At 40.7% G+C, this 13,577-nt stretch overlaps 1 protein-coding gene across 1 annotated transcript in view; it reads left to right on the forward strand.

Moving 5' to 3' along the window:
• The first annotated feature begins 467 nt into the window (after positions 1 to 467).
• The window catches only part of PRKCG (protein kinase C gamma), a 48,110-nt gene continuing 35,000 nt past the window's right edge, over positions 468 to 13,577 (forward strand). Inside the window, exon 1 of the mRNA XM_058183815.1 lies at positions 468 to 1,023. Within this exon, the coding sequence (XP_058039798.1) occupies positions 857 to 1,023 (167 nt within the window). The 5' untranslated portion in view covers positions 468 to 856. The remainder of the gene's footprint in view (positions 1,024 to 13,577) is intronic.

Consider the following 13,577-nt stretch of genomic DNA (forward strand, 5'->3'; position numbering starts at 1 on the left):
AGCCTAGGGAGCAAACTAAGAACTTCCTGATCCTTCTGGTTGACGTTTTTTTTTTTCACAACATCCCATTTCAACGCTCAAGTCTTTCGTAATTCTGCTTCTTCTGCAACCCCATCCAAGAGATACTCTCCCCCCCCTCCAACCAACCACGTTGCTTTAGTTTCACCTATTGACTTGTCTTTTAACGTGCCCTGAAGAGATGGGCATTTGCTTTTGGGTGGGTGGGTAGGTGGGATTTCTTAATAGGAGAAGTCTGGGAACCTGGGTTCTCTAAGGAGACTCGGTGCAATTAAAAGGGAATTTAGAAAGGTGTGTGTGTGTTGTGTGTGTGTGTTTCCCCTGTTGCTTCCTTGGAGAAAGACAACCATTGTGCTTCCTCTTTAAACTCTAACTCCTCCTTCCCAGCCTTAGCCTCCCCCTCCAAGCCTCCCTGAGGAAGAGAGGCAGCTCAGCCACAACCTGTTTCTCTCTCCGCTCCGAGCCTGTCCCTGCTGCTCCGCATCTTCCTCCGTTTTCTTCTATTCCTTTTTCTCATTTCCTTTCCTTTTGCTCCACTTCCCACTTCTACCCAATTGCTCTCTTGATCTCCCATCCCTTCCTTCGCATCCCTGGATTTTTCCCTCCATCCTTTCTGTTATCCCCTTCTTTGCAAACTCTCTCTCTCTGCCAAGCATTCATTCATCTTCCGTCCATCCTCTTTTCCTGCCCTTCATCGACCCACATTCCCCAGCTCCACTCCTTTGGGTGGTGGGTCCTTCCCTTCTCCCCTCTCCTCCTCTCTTCCCTTGCCGTCTGTTTCTCCGGCACCCCTTCGCCTTTGTGGGTCAGGACACTGGAGCTTCCCCCAGGGGGCAGCATGGCGCTCCTGAGCTCCCCCACCGAGACCGAGTGCTTAACGAAGCCGCTTTTCTGCCGCAAGGGGGCGCTCCGCCAGAAGGTCATCCACGAGGTGAAGAGCCACAAGTTTACCGCCCGCTTCTTCAAACAGCCCACCTTCTGCAGCCATTGCACAGACTTCATCTGGTGAGAGAAACCCCAGCCCCTAATCTCTGCCTCCACCTCCCATTTGCCTTGACCCTTGTGGGCCGTTTCCTACTACCCAGCTTATGTTCTACAACCCTGTGGCGGTTCGGACATTATTACTTTGCAAAAAAACTATCTTTCTTAAAATTACGCCCAGAGGCTGAAAAAGTGCAGAACTGAGCAATAGATGCAGACTTTAGCAGGCTGGCTATCCTGTTATTATTTATAGATTTATTTTTGGATGTATGCATGCCTTCCTGTGCACATCTTAAGTAAATTTCTAGTCCTCTTTAGGGAGGCCCAACCTTACCGAAATCTGGAAATCAGAAGAAGGTTTGGCTTTTTTTTTGAAGAAAAGAGGTGGCTTGTGATATTTTGTTTTAATTTTTTTTTGTATGTCAATTAGTTAAAAGCCTGAATAAAAATTGCAAGAAAATGCAGAATTTGGTCAGGTCACAGATTTTACTGGTCCTTGCTGGAGAATTTCTAAAAATGTCCAAAGGATTTACTTGATGTCCATGTTGAATTACCTATGGTTTCTATGAGTGCTTCCAATTAGACAGGCCCTAGCACTTTTAGCCAAAATATATTGACTGGTGATACCATTCCATATTTACAAGATTTTCTATATGGATAATGGATAATATAGAAAAACATATTTACAAGAGGAAAAAAGCCTTCTTAACTGCCTTGTAAAATTCTAAAAGGCAATATGTTTACACTTTGCTGATAAAAGAACTTTCTGTGCTAATGTATTGCCTTTAATGATCTTGTCATGCCCCAATTAATGGCTTCATGTATGTATGTACCCTTCCTTCCTTCCTTCCTTCCTTCCTTCCTTCCTTCCTTCCTTCCTTCCTTCCTTCCTTCCTTCCTTCCTTCCTTCCTTCCTTTCTTGTTTTTCTGCAGCTCCATAGATTTTTGAGGTGCAACCTGATAGTTCAAAATGTGTAACTTTATTGCTCTAATTCTACCACTTTTAACCTCCTTAGCTTTGGCTCTTGAGCCTTCTATTCTTCAAACCGTAATTCCTTATTTTCATTTCTATTCCAGTCCACAATTCTACTTCATTGACTCAATAATCCTTTTTATGTGTTCTTTATTCTGATAGTCCCCTAAACCTTGTTGGCCCTGTTTCTCTCCTATAATCTGTGGCCCTACCTACTTGTAGTTGATCCCATCCATGATTTCATCTTAAACACTGAATTAGGTATGCCCTCGGCTCAGTCGGAGTTCTGCTTTCTGAAAATGTAATTGTGCAACTGACCTGGAAAGTATACCACAATGTATTATGATAGACAAGATAATACTTCATCTTATTTCCCATGATTGAATGATTAGATATTTCTGGTCATTTTTCTGCTCAGAATGCTATCTTCCATTTCATCCTCCATTTTATCCCACAGTATACAGTATATTTCTAAAGCTGATAAGCTCACAAGTAAAGTCTTGGGACTGATAATGTTTCTAACTCATCAGCTGATGAGCTACAGATGCATTAACTACTTTCATGGAAAAGATCATACAGAATCTCAAGAGGCTTTTTGAAAGAATATGGGCACTTCATCATTGAAAAAAAAAATCATGTACGATGAACCTCCTCTGTGTTAAATAGGGAGGTAGAAGATGGGTCCTTCCTTTCTGAAGATCTGTATAGATTCCATTTCTACATGGATAATTCCAGCATTCAAAGTGGGTGTGACAGATAAAATAAGAAGATTGCAGTATGCAAAGAACAATGTGACCTGATTATGCCTCCCTCCAAGGGGCATCCCTTGGACAGCAAATCTGCACTGGGAAATTAATTCTAGCAAGTAGCATGTCCTTGAGTTCTCTTCTCCCCCTCCCCGACCCCCCAGTCTCCAGTAATTAGTGACAACCTTCACACATGTTTTATTTCCTCAGCTGATAATGGTTAGAGAAATGTACGAAAGGCCACTAGGTGGGTGCCAATCCATTGTTGGTAAGGTTCGCAGGTAAATAAATCAGAAAGGTTAGATTGCAAGACAAGACAAGGAGCACAGGAGTGTTATTTTCACTTAAATTTTAGAGGTGATTATCTAATTGATAAGCCTCCCCATCCTCTCTTTCATCCTTCTGCTTTCAAAGCAGGCTACATTCTCACTGTGATCATTCTCTAGTTCTATTAAGTTCAGCAATACAAAGATCTATTCTTAAACGGTATAGCTTGTTTTGTTTGGTGCCTCTGAGAGCCTGAACTATCTCTGGATCATTGGTTTGATACCGTTTCCCATTGTTTCTTCCAATAGAGCTTTAGAAAGAGCATTTAGTACCCATCTCCCATTGAGACGAATAAGCCAGAATAGGCCAAAGTGATTTGGGGAAATGTTAGCAGCTGTTCCTTTCACATAGGTTGCTTTGGTCACCCCATTCTGTCATAAACTTTCTCAAGCTTTGCAAAAGTCATGATCTGTATAACCGCTTTTTATTGACTAAACTACATTGGGTGGCTAATGAATTTGGTGGTCAGTTTCTAGAGGTTAAGGTGGTGGCCTAGAAACCAGGAGAGGGTGAATTTGAATCCCGATTTAGGCATGAAAGTTGGCCAGGTGAATTTGGGACAAACCAGGGGATGGTGAATTATACTTCATCCCCTCTCTCCTTGCAGGGGGGTTATTGTGGGGAAAATAAGAGGAGGAAAGAGTATTAGTTGTGTTTGCTGTATAAAAATAATGAAGGCAGGATAAAAATCTAAAACAAATTAAAATAGAAAAAAACCACAGTAAGATTTAATATGCTATGTAAACGAGGGTGTTTCACCCTTACTGAACACCTACAGTTTGGTAAGGATTAGATTGTGGGTTTTTTTTATAGAAAGCTGAAAATGTTTGGTTCTGTTGAGGTTCAGCCAGGCATGCTGATAACTCCCTCTTATTTCACAGATACCTATAGTTACTTTTCTATTTAAAAGAAAGCAGCATTGGAGGCTAAGAATGTCAGTGGAGAGGGTGTATGTGTGAGCGAGTGAGAGAAGTGTGTACAGCATATATGTGTATGTGTAAGAGAGAGAATATAAACATATACAGCTTAACTCTTTTCATTGTAGAGTTTTTTCCAACTAATTTCTCCAGCAACATTTCTCATTTTATGGACACCAAAGATGGAGACCTGCCTTGTCCACCCTCTGTTGGCTGAAATCATTTTTAGGGCTGAAATGCAATATTTTCCTCCCCCTTCCCCCCACTAAAATTACTATTGTACCCATATTGTTGCTTGACTCAGAGAGCAACCTTAACAGTTCATCATGTAAGTACTTACACGTTTTATCTTACAAGGCCAAAAGCAGTTGTGCCAATAGATTGCATCGGTGTTTTTGTGCCCCAGCCTAGATCTAAATCTCTCCTTTTGCCTATCAGCTACCACAATTTACTCAAGCACAGATCTTATCATAGATCTCTGACATCCTGTCCCAAGTAGCCTTCATGCTGCATCTCTTTCCTGTTTCTCTATGCCCGTGTTTCTCAATCATTGCTGGCTGGGGAATTCTAGGCGTTGAAATTCACACATCTTCAAGTCGCCATGGTTGGAAAACACTGGGATAAAGTTTTTCCTGAGGTTCTGCTTTCTGTCCAAATGACATCTGAATAGACTCAATGCAGAATGTATTTTATGATGGCTACTTCTGGGATTCTTTATGAGACTGGCTCAACAACTCAGCAAGTGACGCTAAAGCAACAATAAAGAGGATTGGCCCAGTATGATGGGAAAAAGGTTGGTGAAAGAAGCAAAAACTGTTTGAAGACAGCTACCTGGCAGGAAGTAGCATTGAGTTAGTGTCAGGCCTTTATTGAATCTCCCATCTTGGTTTGTGACTCACCTTGTAGACAGCATAGAAACAAGTCTTCATAGTGATCAACTCTGCGGACCTGCCAACATTTCCATCTTGTATGAGGAGGGACAAGTAGGATTTGCCCCTTAAACACCAGTTCTCACCCTTCTATACAGCTGTTCCTCAATTTGTGATCACGGTTGGGACAAGAACTTCCATCGCAAAGTGAGGCAGTCATTAAATGGGTTGTACCTAATTTTATGACCTTTATATTAGGGTTGTTAAGCGAATCATGCATTGATCGAGTGAATCAGGCTTTCACCATTGACTTTACTTATTGGAAGCTGACTTGGAAGGCCTCAAATGGCGATCACATGACTCCAGGACTGTCAACCATCATAAATACATACCAGTTGCCAAATATTTTAATTTTAATCATAAGATCATGGGGATGCTGCAAGAATCATGAGTGCAAGGATTGGTTGTGAATCTCTTTTTTCAGTACGGTCATAACTTCAAACAGTTGCTAAATGAATGGTCATAAATTGAGGACTAGCTGTAATCCATATTTGGTGCTCAAAGGGGACCGTATTACATATATAAATCTTTCATAGTTTGAAATTCAGGTAAATATAATGAAAAGGGAGGGGAGTAGAAAAACCTGAGACACAAGCAGCAAAAATGGATGACTTAATACCGTAATCTGCAGCAAAAAAAATCTGAAATGTCAGGTTTCCTTTTCCAGGAAAAGTCAGTGGAATAAATTTGGAGCAAAATAGCATAGCAGTGAACTTTAAAAGAGTAGATTGATAAAGCTAAGAGAAAGCAAAAACATTTCAGTTGGCAGCAACTGCAGGTAGAGAAAAGCCTGGCCAACTTCTTCTAAAAAGGTGGAAGTCTAACTGAACATTTACCACTGCTTGTACTTATTTAAGGCATGGATATTTCGCTCTTCTGCTGGTGAGAAGATTAATAGAAACAGGGTAGTTCCTGCCTTTGTCTTGACAAATCCCGAAAGACATAACAGAAATGGAAAAGGTGACGGGGAATGAAAGAGGGCTGAAAATTCACTTCTAAATTGCATCAGTTTCTGATAATGACTACTTGTAATATTGGGAGAAGTTATTAGTGTTCATCTCATAAACAGCTATAATGGGAACCAGCAAAATTGCTGGTTTCTTTGCTGCCTGGTGACAGAGGGAGACGAATCGGAGCTCAGCAAAAGTGTTTGGCTTCTGAGCAGGGCTGTTGATGTCTCTGCCTTCCTTTGCGCAGCCTTGTAACATATTCTCGCATATTTAACTGGCCTAGAAGATGAAATATGCATGAGGAATTTGGTTATTGACTTTAAAGTGTAGCTGGAGGGACCTCTATTTTAGAAGTGTATTTTGACACATAAGCACTGCCCTCAGATTCTGTTGAAATTTTCACGGTTGGCAGCACAATAAATAGATATCTGGGCACACTCATCCATCTATTTAAATATGCCTCCCTCCAACTTTTCTTCTCACAAGCTCACAAGGAAAAAAAAAACCTCCATAGCCTATTCTTCTAGCTTTAACAGCAGCTTTACCTCCAGATAAAAGCGGGTGAAAAAAAATGTTAAGGTGTAGAGAAACATTATCACCTTGCTTTAAAGTAAGTTCGGGTGAATAAAAACAGGAGCAACGCAAATTACAAGCCACACGAGTACACTCAGGCGTGCCAGTTTACTTTGGCATCACCTTTTAAAAGCGTGCAAACCCAAGCAAAAATAGGAAGCCTCTAAGTGAGTTAAACATCTGGCTCTACAGATTAGCATGACAATAGAAATGCTGCTCCACCTACTCGCATATAGCCCAAATACATATATCTTGCTATTCTAAAAAAGCAAAAGATTTATAAAATCTTGAAAAAAAAGCCAGAGAGAAGAAAACCTTTGTCTATTCTTCAGTATCTCTTTTAGGGTTCTGACCAGGTAAATGTAAAAGGAAGCTTGAAGGAAGATCTAGTTAAGTTTTAAAATTGTATACCCCCCCTCTTCCAGGTAAGTGATAGGCAGCTTCTGAAATCACATCCATGATTCTCCTCCTTATATAAATAAACAAAAACATATTTTGATTAAATAACTATTTTTTGTCTTTTATCTTAAAAGAAGAGAAAATACACTAAGTCCCTTGTACGTATGTACAGCTCTACAGTGGCAGTTTGATCTAAAATGCAGCTGCTAAGTAGAGCATCGGAAATGGGAAATATTCACTCCACTTGAAATGTGAAGTGAATTTCACATTCATTCCACATTTTGCAAAAATCCACATCTTGCAACTACAGGAGGAGTAGGAGATACTATAAAAGCCATGGGTTGTTTTTTTTATCCGTTGCAATACTGTAGTGCTACAACTGCAGGTTCCTGTTGATGCCATGTTTGCTTTTAAATCAGATTTGCAGTTTGTAAATGTACAGAAGCCTGGATTTTTTTTTAAACAATACCAGAATAAATGTATAAATAACACTATTCTTCTTAGTAGTCTCTTGAGGGAAGCAGTGTACATAGCTATCCCATCATTCTCTTGAGGATTTGCCCATTTCACATCCTGATTTAACCACACAGTTGAACAAATTGTAGTGGCTGGATTCATTTATAATGCTAAGACATAAACCATGCATTAGAAACTGCTGTGACATCTTTTCACATTGCATTAATCCCAAACTAAATAACTACATTATCACTCAATTCAATGTGTGAACTAGCCGTTGTTTGGCCGGCACCTCCATTTGTATGAGACTAGCTTTAGGATAGCTGTTAAAGTGATCAGCCTTATTCCTGGATTTTTTTTCCTCCCAGGCAAATTTCATTTTTTACTCCATTCTTATTTCTCTAACTCTCATGCATGAAACTGATAAGTTCAAAGTACAAATGCCTTAGTTTTGCCACTTTTTAGAAAATTTCCAGGTTTGATTTTCCCTGCTTTTAAAAGTAGTGTATATGGCAGTACATGAAGGCTGTGATTGAGTGAAAGAACTTTCATAACATAAGCTAGAGAGAAAATAGATTTTTGAGTGGGAAAATATTGTTAGGAGGGCTGGGTGAAGTGGAGTGCATTGTCTCCAATTCTTTTTGGTGAATAATAAGCCAATGGATCATAATCCAATAATAATGATTTTAAATTTATTACAGCCACCCACCCCAATGGGCAGCTTACAAATACAATATTGTACAATAAAACAGTTTCAGTATTTTTCAAACTTGTCAACTTCAAGATGCATAGACTTCAACTCTGAGAGTTCTGGGAGTTGAAGTCCATACATATTAAAGTTGAAAAACATTGGAATATACAACCTACCAGGCAGCCCAGACAAAAATAATCAAAAACCACCAAACCAATCCAATCCAATCCAAATCAAACCAAACCACACCACCAAGAGCCCTGCATACATATCACCTCAGGCCTGAAACCAACATCAGGTCTTAAATGCTTTTTGGTAATCTAAGCATTCTGTCTGTGGGGGTGAGACCATGTTTCTCAAACTCAGCAACATTAAGATGTATGGATTTCAACTTCTCAGAATATCCATGCTGGCTGGGGAATCCTGGGAGTTGAAGTCCACACATCTTAACATTGCCAAGATTGAGAAACACTGCTCTAGAGTATCAAGCCATGCTAAACCATAAAAACACACACTGAAGTTTTTAGGAAAATTGCTAACAGAAATGAAAAAGTCAAATCTTTTTTCCACTAATCTTCCCTTCCTTAACAGAAAATGGGTTTTAAATCTGTCTCTTTCACAACGTTTTGTCAAATCTGCAGAAATTAGCCTTATTTTAATTGTTCCATTCCATTTTCTGAAGGTTATCGCACAGAACCTGTGGGGTTTCTGGAGATGGACTGGCCATGTTGATCTGATCTGGAAGTAGTACGCAATTCTTAGCAGAAAGTGACAAGAAGTGATATAGCAAGAGCAGTGACTCATTCAGAGACAAACTCCTATAGCATATGGGCAGTTTTAGCCAACGGGAAGGCTATAATTATTTAATTGATTTACTTCACGGTATAACACTGTTTACCGGTTCAAATCCTTACTAGTGATGATTAATAGGGACCTAAGGAGATGGTACTTATTTTGATTCATAGTACAATCCATTTTATGTCTTCCCAGAAGTAATTCTCATTTAATTCAGTGGAACTTTCTTCCAGGAAAATTCATATAGGATTGTATTTTTAATTAAAAGAAGGGCCAGCTACCTCTTTCTCTTAGAAATCTTATCCCTCACATTTGCAACCTTATTTATTTATGCTCTTTTCCTCACCTCAGTCCAGAAAGGCTAAGCAATTTACAGATAATGAAAAACATAATAAAACAACAGGAGAAAACTCTAATAAATTATGATAATAATAGCCATGGTTTATAAGCCCATTAATGTATTAGCTCATACAGACCACCAGTTGTGCCATAACTCAATCCCAAAAAGCCTCCACAAGAATTGGTTTTTATTAGCTTTTGGAAGGCCATGAAAAATTAGATTATTCACTCAGGAGGCAAGCTATAGGATTCTATAGGGTTGCTCTAGCTCCTTTCCCACTGTACCTCCTGATAAGTGGGAATCTTTACGCTGCTGATCCTTCATAAAAAAACTCTATGCTTTAAATCAGTGTTTTCCAAAATTGGCAATCTTCAGTTGCTAGAAATTTTCTGTCTTGCATAAAAACAGGGTGGAACAACTGATGACCTCCTTTTACCGGTCCACAATAGAAAGTGTCCTCACTTATTGCATCATGGTGTGGCATGCTGGTCTGACAGCCGCAGATAGAAAAACATTACAGAGGGTGGTGAGTACAGCGCAAAGCATCGTGGGCTGTCCCCTGATATCACTAGATGAGCTCGCTAGGGCTTGTTGCCTTAGAAGAGTGAGGAAAATCCTCAGGGACGACTCTCACCCTGGTCAGCACTTCTTTACCCTCCTACCATCGGGAAGGAGATATAGAAGTATAGCCAGCCGCACAAATGGGCTGAAGAACAGTTTTTATCGGTCAGCTGTCAGACTCTTGAATGAGAAATAACATCATAACTATGTAGTATGATGGACTGCAGGGCCGGCGCAATCTGTAACACCTTCACACCAGTGCAATAGGACTGGATGTTTTGTTAATATGATTTATTTCTTTTATGTACACTGAGAGCATATGCACAAAGACAAATTCCTTGTGTGTCCAATCACACTTGGCCAATAAAAAATTCTATTCTGTTCTGTTCTGTTCTGTTCGGGATTTTCTGCCTTCATTGTGAGTTGTATTGTGTTGGGGGTGTGCACTGAGGGAGTTCAACCAATCTCCCCGCTGATAATAAAGATTTGAATGAATGAAATGTGTGGACTTCAATTCCTAGATTTCCCCAGGCAGTATAGCTTTCTCAGGGAAGAGGAGACATGTTAGGCACTGAAGCCACATCATAGAGAATGAATCCAAGAATTCACTGGATAACCCATAGCTGGCTGGGGAATTCTGGGAGCTGAAGTCCACGGATCTGAAAATTGCCAAGTTTGGAAAACACTGTCTTAAATCATAAAAAGGCAGCCTTTTCAGGACAAATTGGAAATTCCTGGATTCACTCTGTGAGATTCTCAGTCATCCAGGTCAAGTTGTCCCAAAGATGCTTTTTCAAGAGGCAAGTGGATTTCCTTGTTTTTCTTTGAAGACGTTTCGTTTCTCATCCAAGAAGCTTCTTTAGCTCTGACTGGAAGGTGGGGAATAGAAGGATTTATATTCCTTGCAGACAGCTGGTCATTTGCATTTTTTTTAGAGAGCCGTAGAGGCCGCTTAGAGGTTTATCTGTGTCCTCAGGATCACCTGAGTAGTGCAAAGGGGTGTGGAACCTTCTTGGAACTGCTGAAAGGACTATGTTGTGGAGCTGTGCTTTCTGCAGGATGTTTTCTGCTCTGTGTCTCTTCACTGTTGAACACAGGCACAGGCTGTTCGGGATGCTTTTGTGTTGTCTCCATCTCAGACTGAAAAACAAATGGTTCCTGTAGTCTGAGGTTTTTCTAGACATCTGTTCATACTCCTGCACTATTTGAAGGGTGTTCATCCCAAAGTGCATAGCTAGATGCAGACAACACAGGCTCATCTCCAACAGCCAGTGTCTGTTCAGCAGTTGAAGAGACACAGGGTAGAAAACATCCTGCAGAAAGCAGAGCTCCACAACACAGTCCTTTCAGTCCTTTTGTTTTTCTTTGAAGAAAGTCCAATTGCCACTTTAAAAAGCACCTTTGGGACAACATTCTCTATGATGTGGCCAACATGTCCCCTTCTCCCTAAGAAAGCCAGTGGGAGGCAGTGCACAGCATTAGCAGCTCAGTGCTGGGGAAGGGGCTTCCCTAGAGCAAATGGGCCAGGTTAAATCTGCAAGTCAGAGGTTCTCCAATCCTGCTTTAACATTTGCAGGCATTTAACAGCTAAATCTTAAGGTGAGGTGATGAACAAAATTAACTTGTTGAATGTTGACAGTGTCACCCAGCTTCTGAAGAACTTTATCAGGAGAGATCAAGATAAGAACTTTGTCAGGCCTGGAAGCTATCTTTTGCATTGGGCTTTTAGGCCTGCCACATTTACTACTGTGGGAAATTGGGAGGGGAAATTGTATGGCGCATGGGTGATATGTAGTCATAATAACATTCCTTTCTCAGAGAGTCAAGGACATCTTGCACTGCACCTGGAGTGCTGGAACTGGGAGGCATCTTCAGTTGGGATGGTGTGGTGCTTGGACCATGTGATGGACCTGTGGGAGCTGGGCAGGGACATGGACTTTCCTTTGGGTGGGGAAAACCTGGAAGCTTTCAGATTTGGGTTTTCCCAGATGTGCCAATATGACATCTCTAATAAAATGGAACTTTGAGGAACTTCTAGCCTCGGAGTCTTCTTTCGTTGGGGGTGTTACTTGGAACCCTGACAAACTTATACATGGAATAATGTTTCTTTCTTTAAAATTTATGAAGCTGCAGGAAAATGTAGAAATAGGGGACATGGCCAGAATTCATATCTATTGACAAACCAGGCAAGGGGGCCATGTTACATGCTGGAGAAGAAGCTGGGAGAACTTGCTTTGTGAGTTCAAGATATACAGCCCATAAGAATTTTGTTCTCTCAGCCTTGTTAAGAATCCAAGACCCTGTCATCTGAATTCTTCCAAACATGTTTTAATATCTTGTTATTTCTAAACTTGACTTCCACCTCCTCTAACAGCTCAGATGTTGTCCCTGTGAAGGACATACCATTTAAAAAAGCACTGCAAGGTACCATGTGAGATTCTTTGTGTGTGATTTTTAAATGCTTGCAACCTTGTTCTTCTAGCCTATGTTTTTTGACTGCTTCCCTTTGTGGAATTGTTTCTGTCATAACCTGTTTGGCTTGCTTATTCCTTCTGTGCGCTTCTAAATATAAATCCAAGTGCTGAAATTCAAGATGGGAGAAGCAAATAAGTACTGTATATTGATAAGTCCATAGAGACAGAGATAGATAGATGTTCCTCCTTGTGTGTTGACATAAGTTTTGCCAATTTATCATTCACCAGTCTGCCTCTCTAGGTATTGATTGATCTCACTAGCAAAATATTAAAAGAACTGACTTCTGGTTACCAGAGATGGTGACAGGGAGATGAATTTGACAGGCTGATTGCTTATGTAGCTCAGAAAGCTGGGATCTTTGCTGTAGGTAGCAACATGGATGTGAGGCGAGAAGAATGAGGATCTTGCATTAAGTTCCAGTTAAACTGATTTATTGCTCACATCTATACACAACAGGGACGCAGTGGCTCAGTTGGCTAAGACTCTGAACTTGTCGATCGAAAGGTTGGCAGTTCAGTGGTTCGAATCCTTAGGGCCGCATAACGGGGTGAGCTCCCGTTACTTGTCCCAGCTTCTGCCAACCTAGCAGTTCGAAAGCACATAAAAAATGCAAGTAGAAAAATAGGGACCACCTTTGGTAGGAAGGTAACAGCATTCCATGCGCCTTTGGCATTGAGTCATGCCGGCCACATGACCACGGGGACATCTTTGGACAGCGCTGGCTCTTCGGCTTTGAAACGGAGATGAGCACCGCCCTTTAGAGTTGGGAACAACTAGCACATATGTGCGAAGGGAACCTTTACCTTTTTATACATAACAGTCTATTCAGCTGACAGTCAGCACTAAATTAGTGCTAGATAAATTAATGGAATTCAAGAGGGGCTGGACTTGGACCACTTCTGAGAACATAACGACTCTAGGCTGATTCCTCTCTTGATTCCCAGGCTCTGCCTCTCCTTCTCCTGCTACAGAAAAAAGCTATGTTAGATCAGACCAAAGATCTAGGAATCTAGCATTCTGTTTCCACGATAATCAGTGATATCTGGAAAATCCGCAAGCAGAATATGTGGCCAGTGGCTCATCTTCCTGCTGATGACCTTCAACTCCAATCTCTTAAGAACCATACACTGTTGGATGAGATATTTAGCCTTGGAGACGACAAACCATTGATGAGACCTATCTTCTCACCCTGGTTGCTATATAGCTCTAAGCATGCCCCATTGACCACAGTAGGATGTCTAACTAAGCATTCATAGCTGCAACATTAATCACAAAGCAATAAACTGGTTGATTTGGTCCTTTTGCTTAATTGAGCGTATAGAACCATAGGCAAGTTTTATTACAGATGAACAAGCATTGTCTTAAATGGATAAAAGGTATATAAATCTTGATAAGTTTTTTTTCTCAGAGATTTTGGCATTTCTGAAGTCCATCGAGCAAGAACTG

The sequence above is a fragment of the Ahaetulla prasina genome, chromosome 4 (genome assembly GCF_028640845.1).
Source record: "Ahaetulla prasina isolate Xishuangbanna chromosome 4, ASM2864084v1, whole genome shotgun sequence".
Lineage (NCBI taxonomy): Eukaryota > Metazoa > Chordata > Lepidosauria > Squamata > Colubridae > Ahaetulla > Ahaetulla prasina.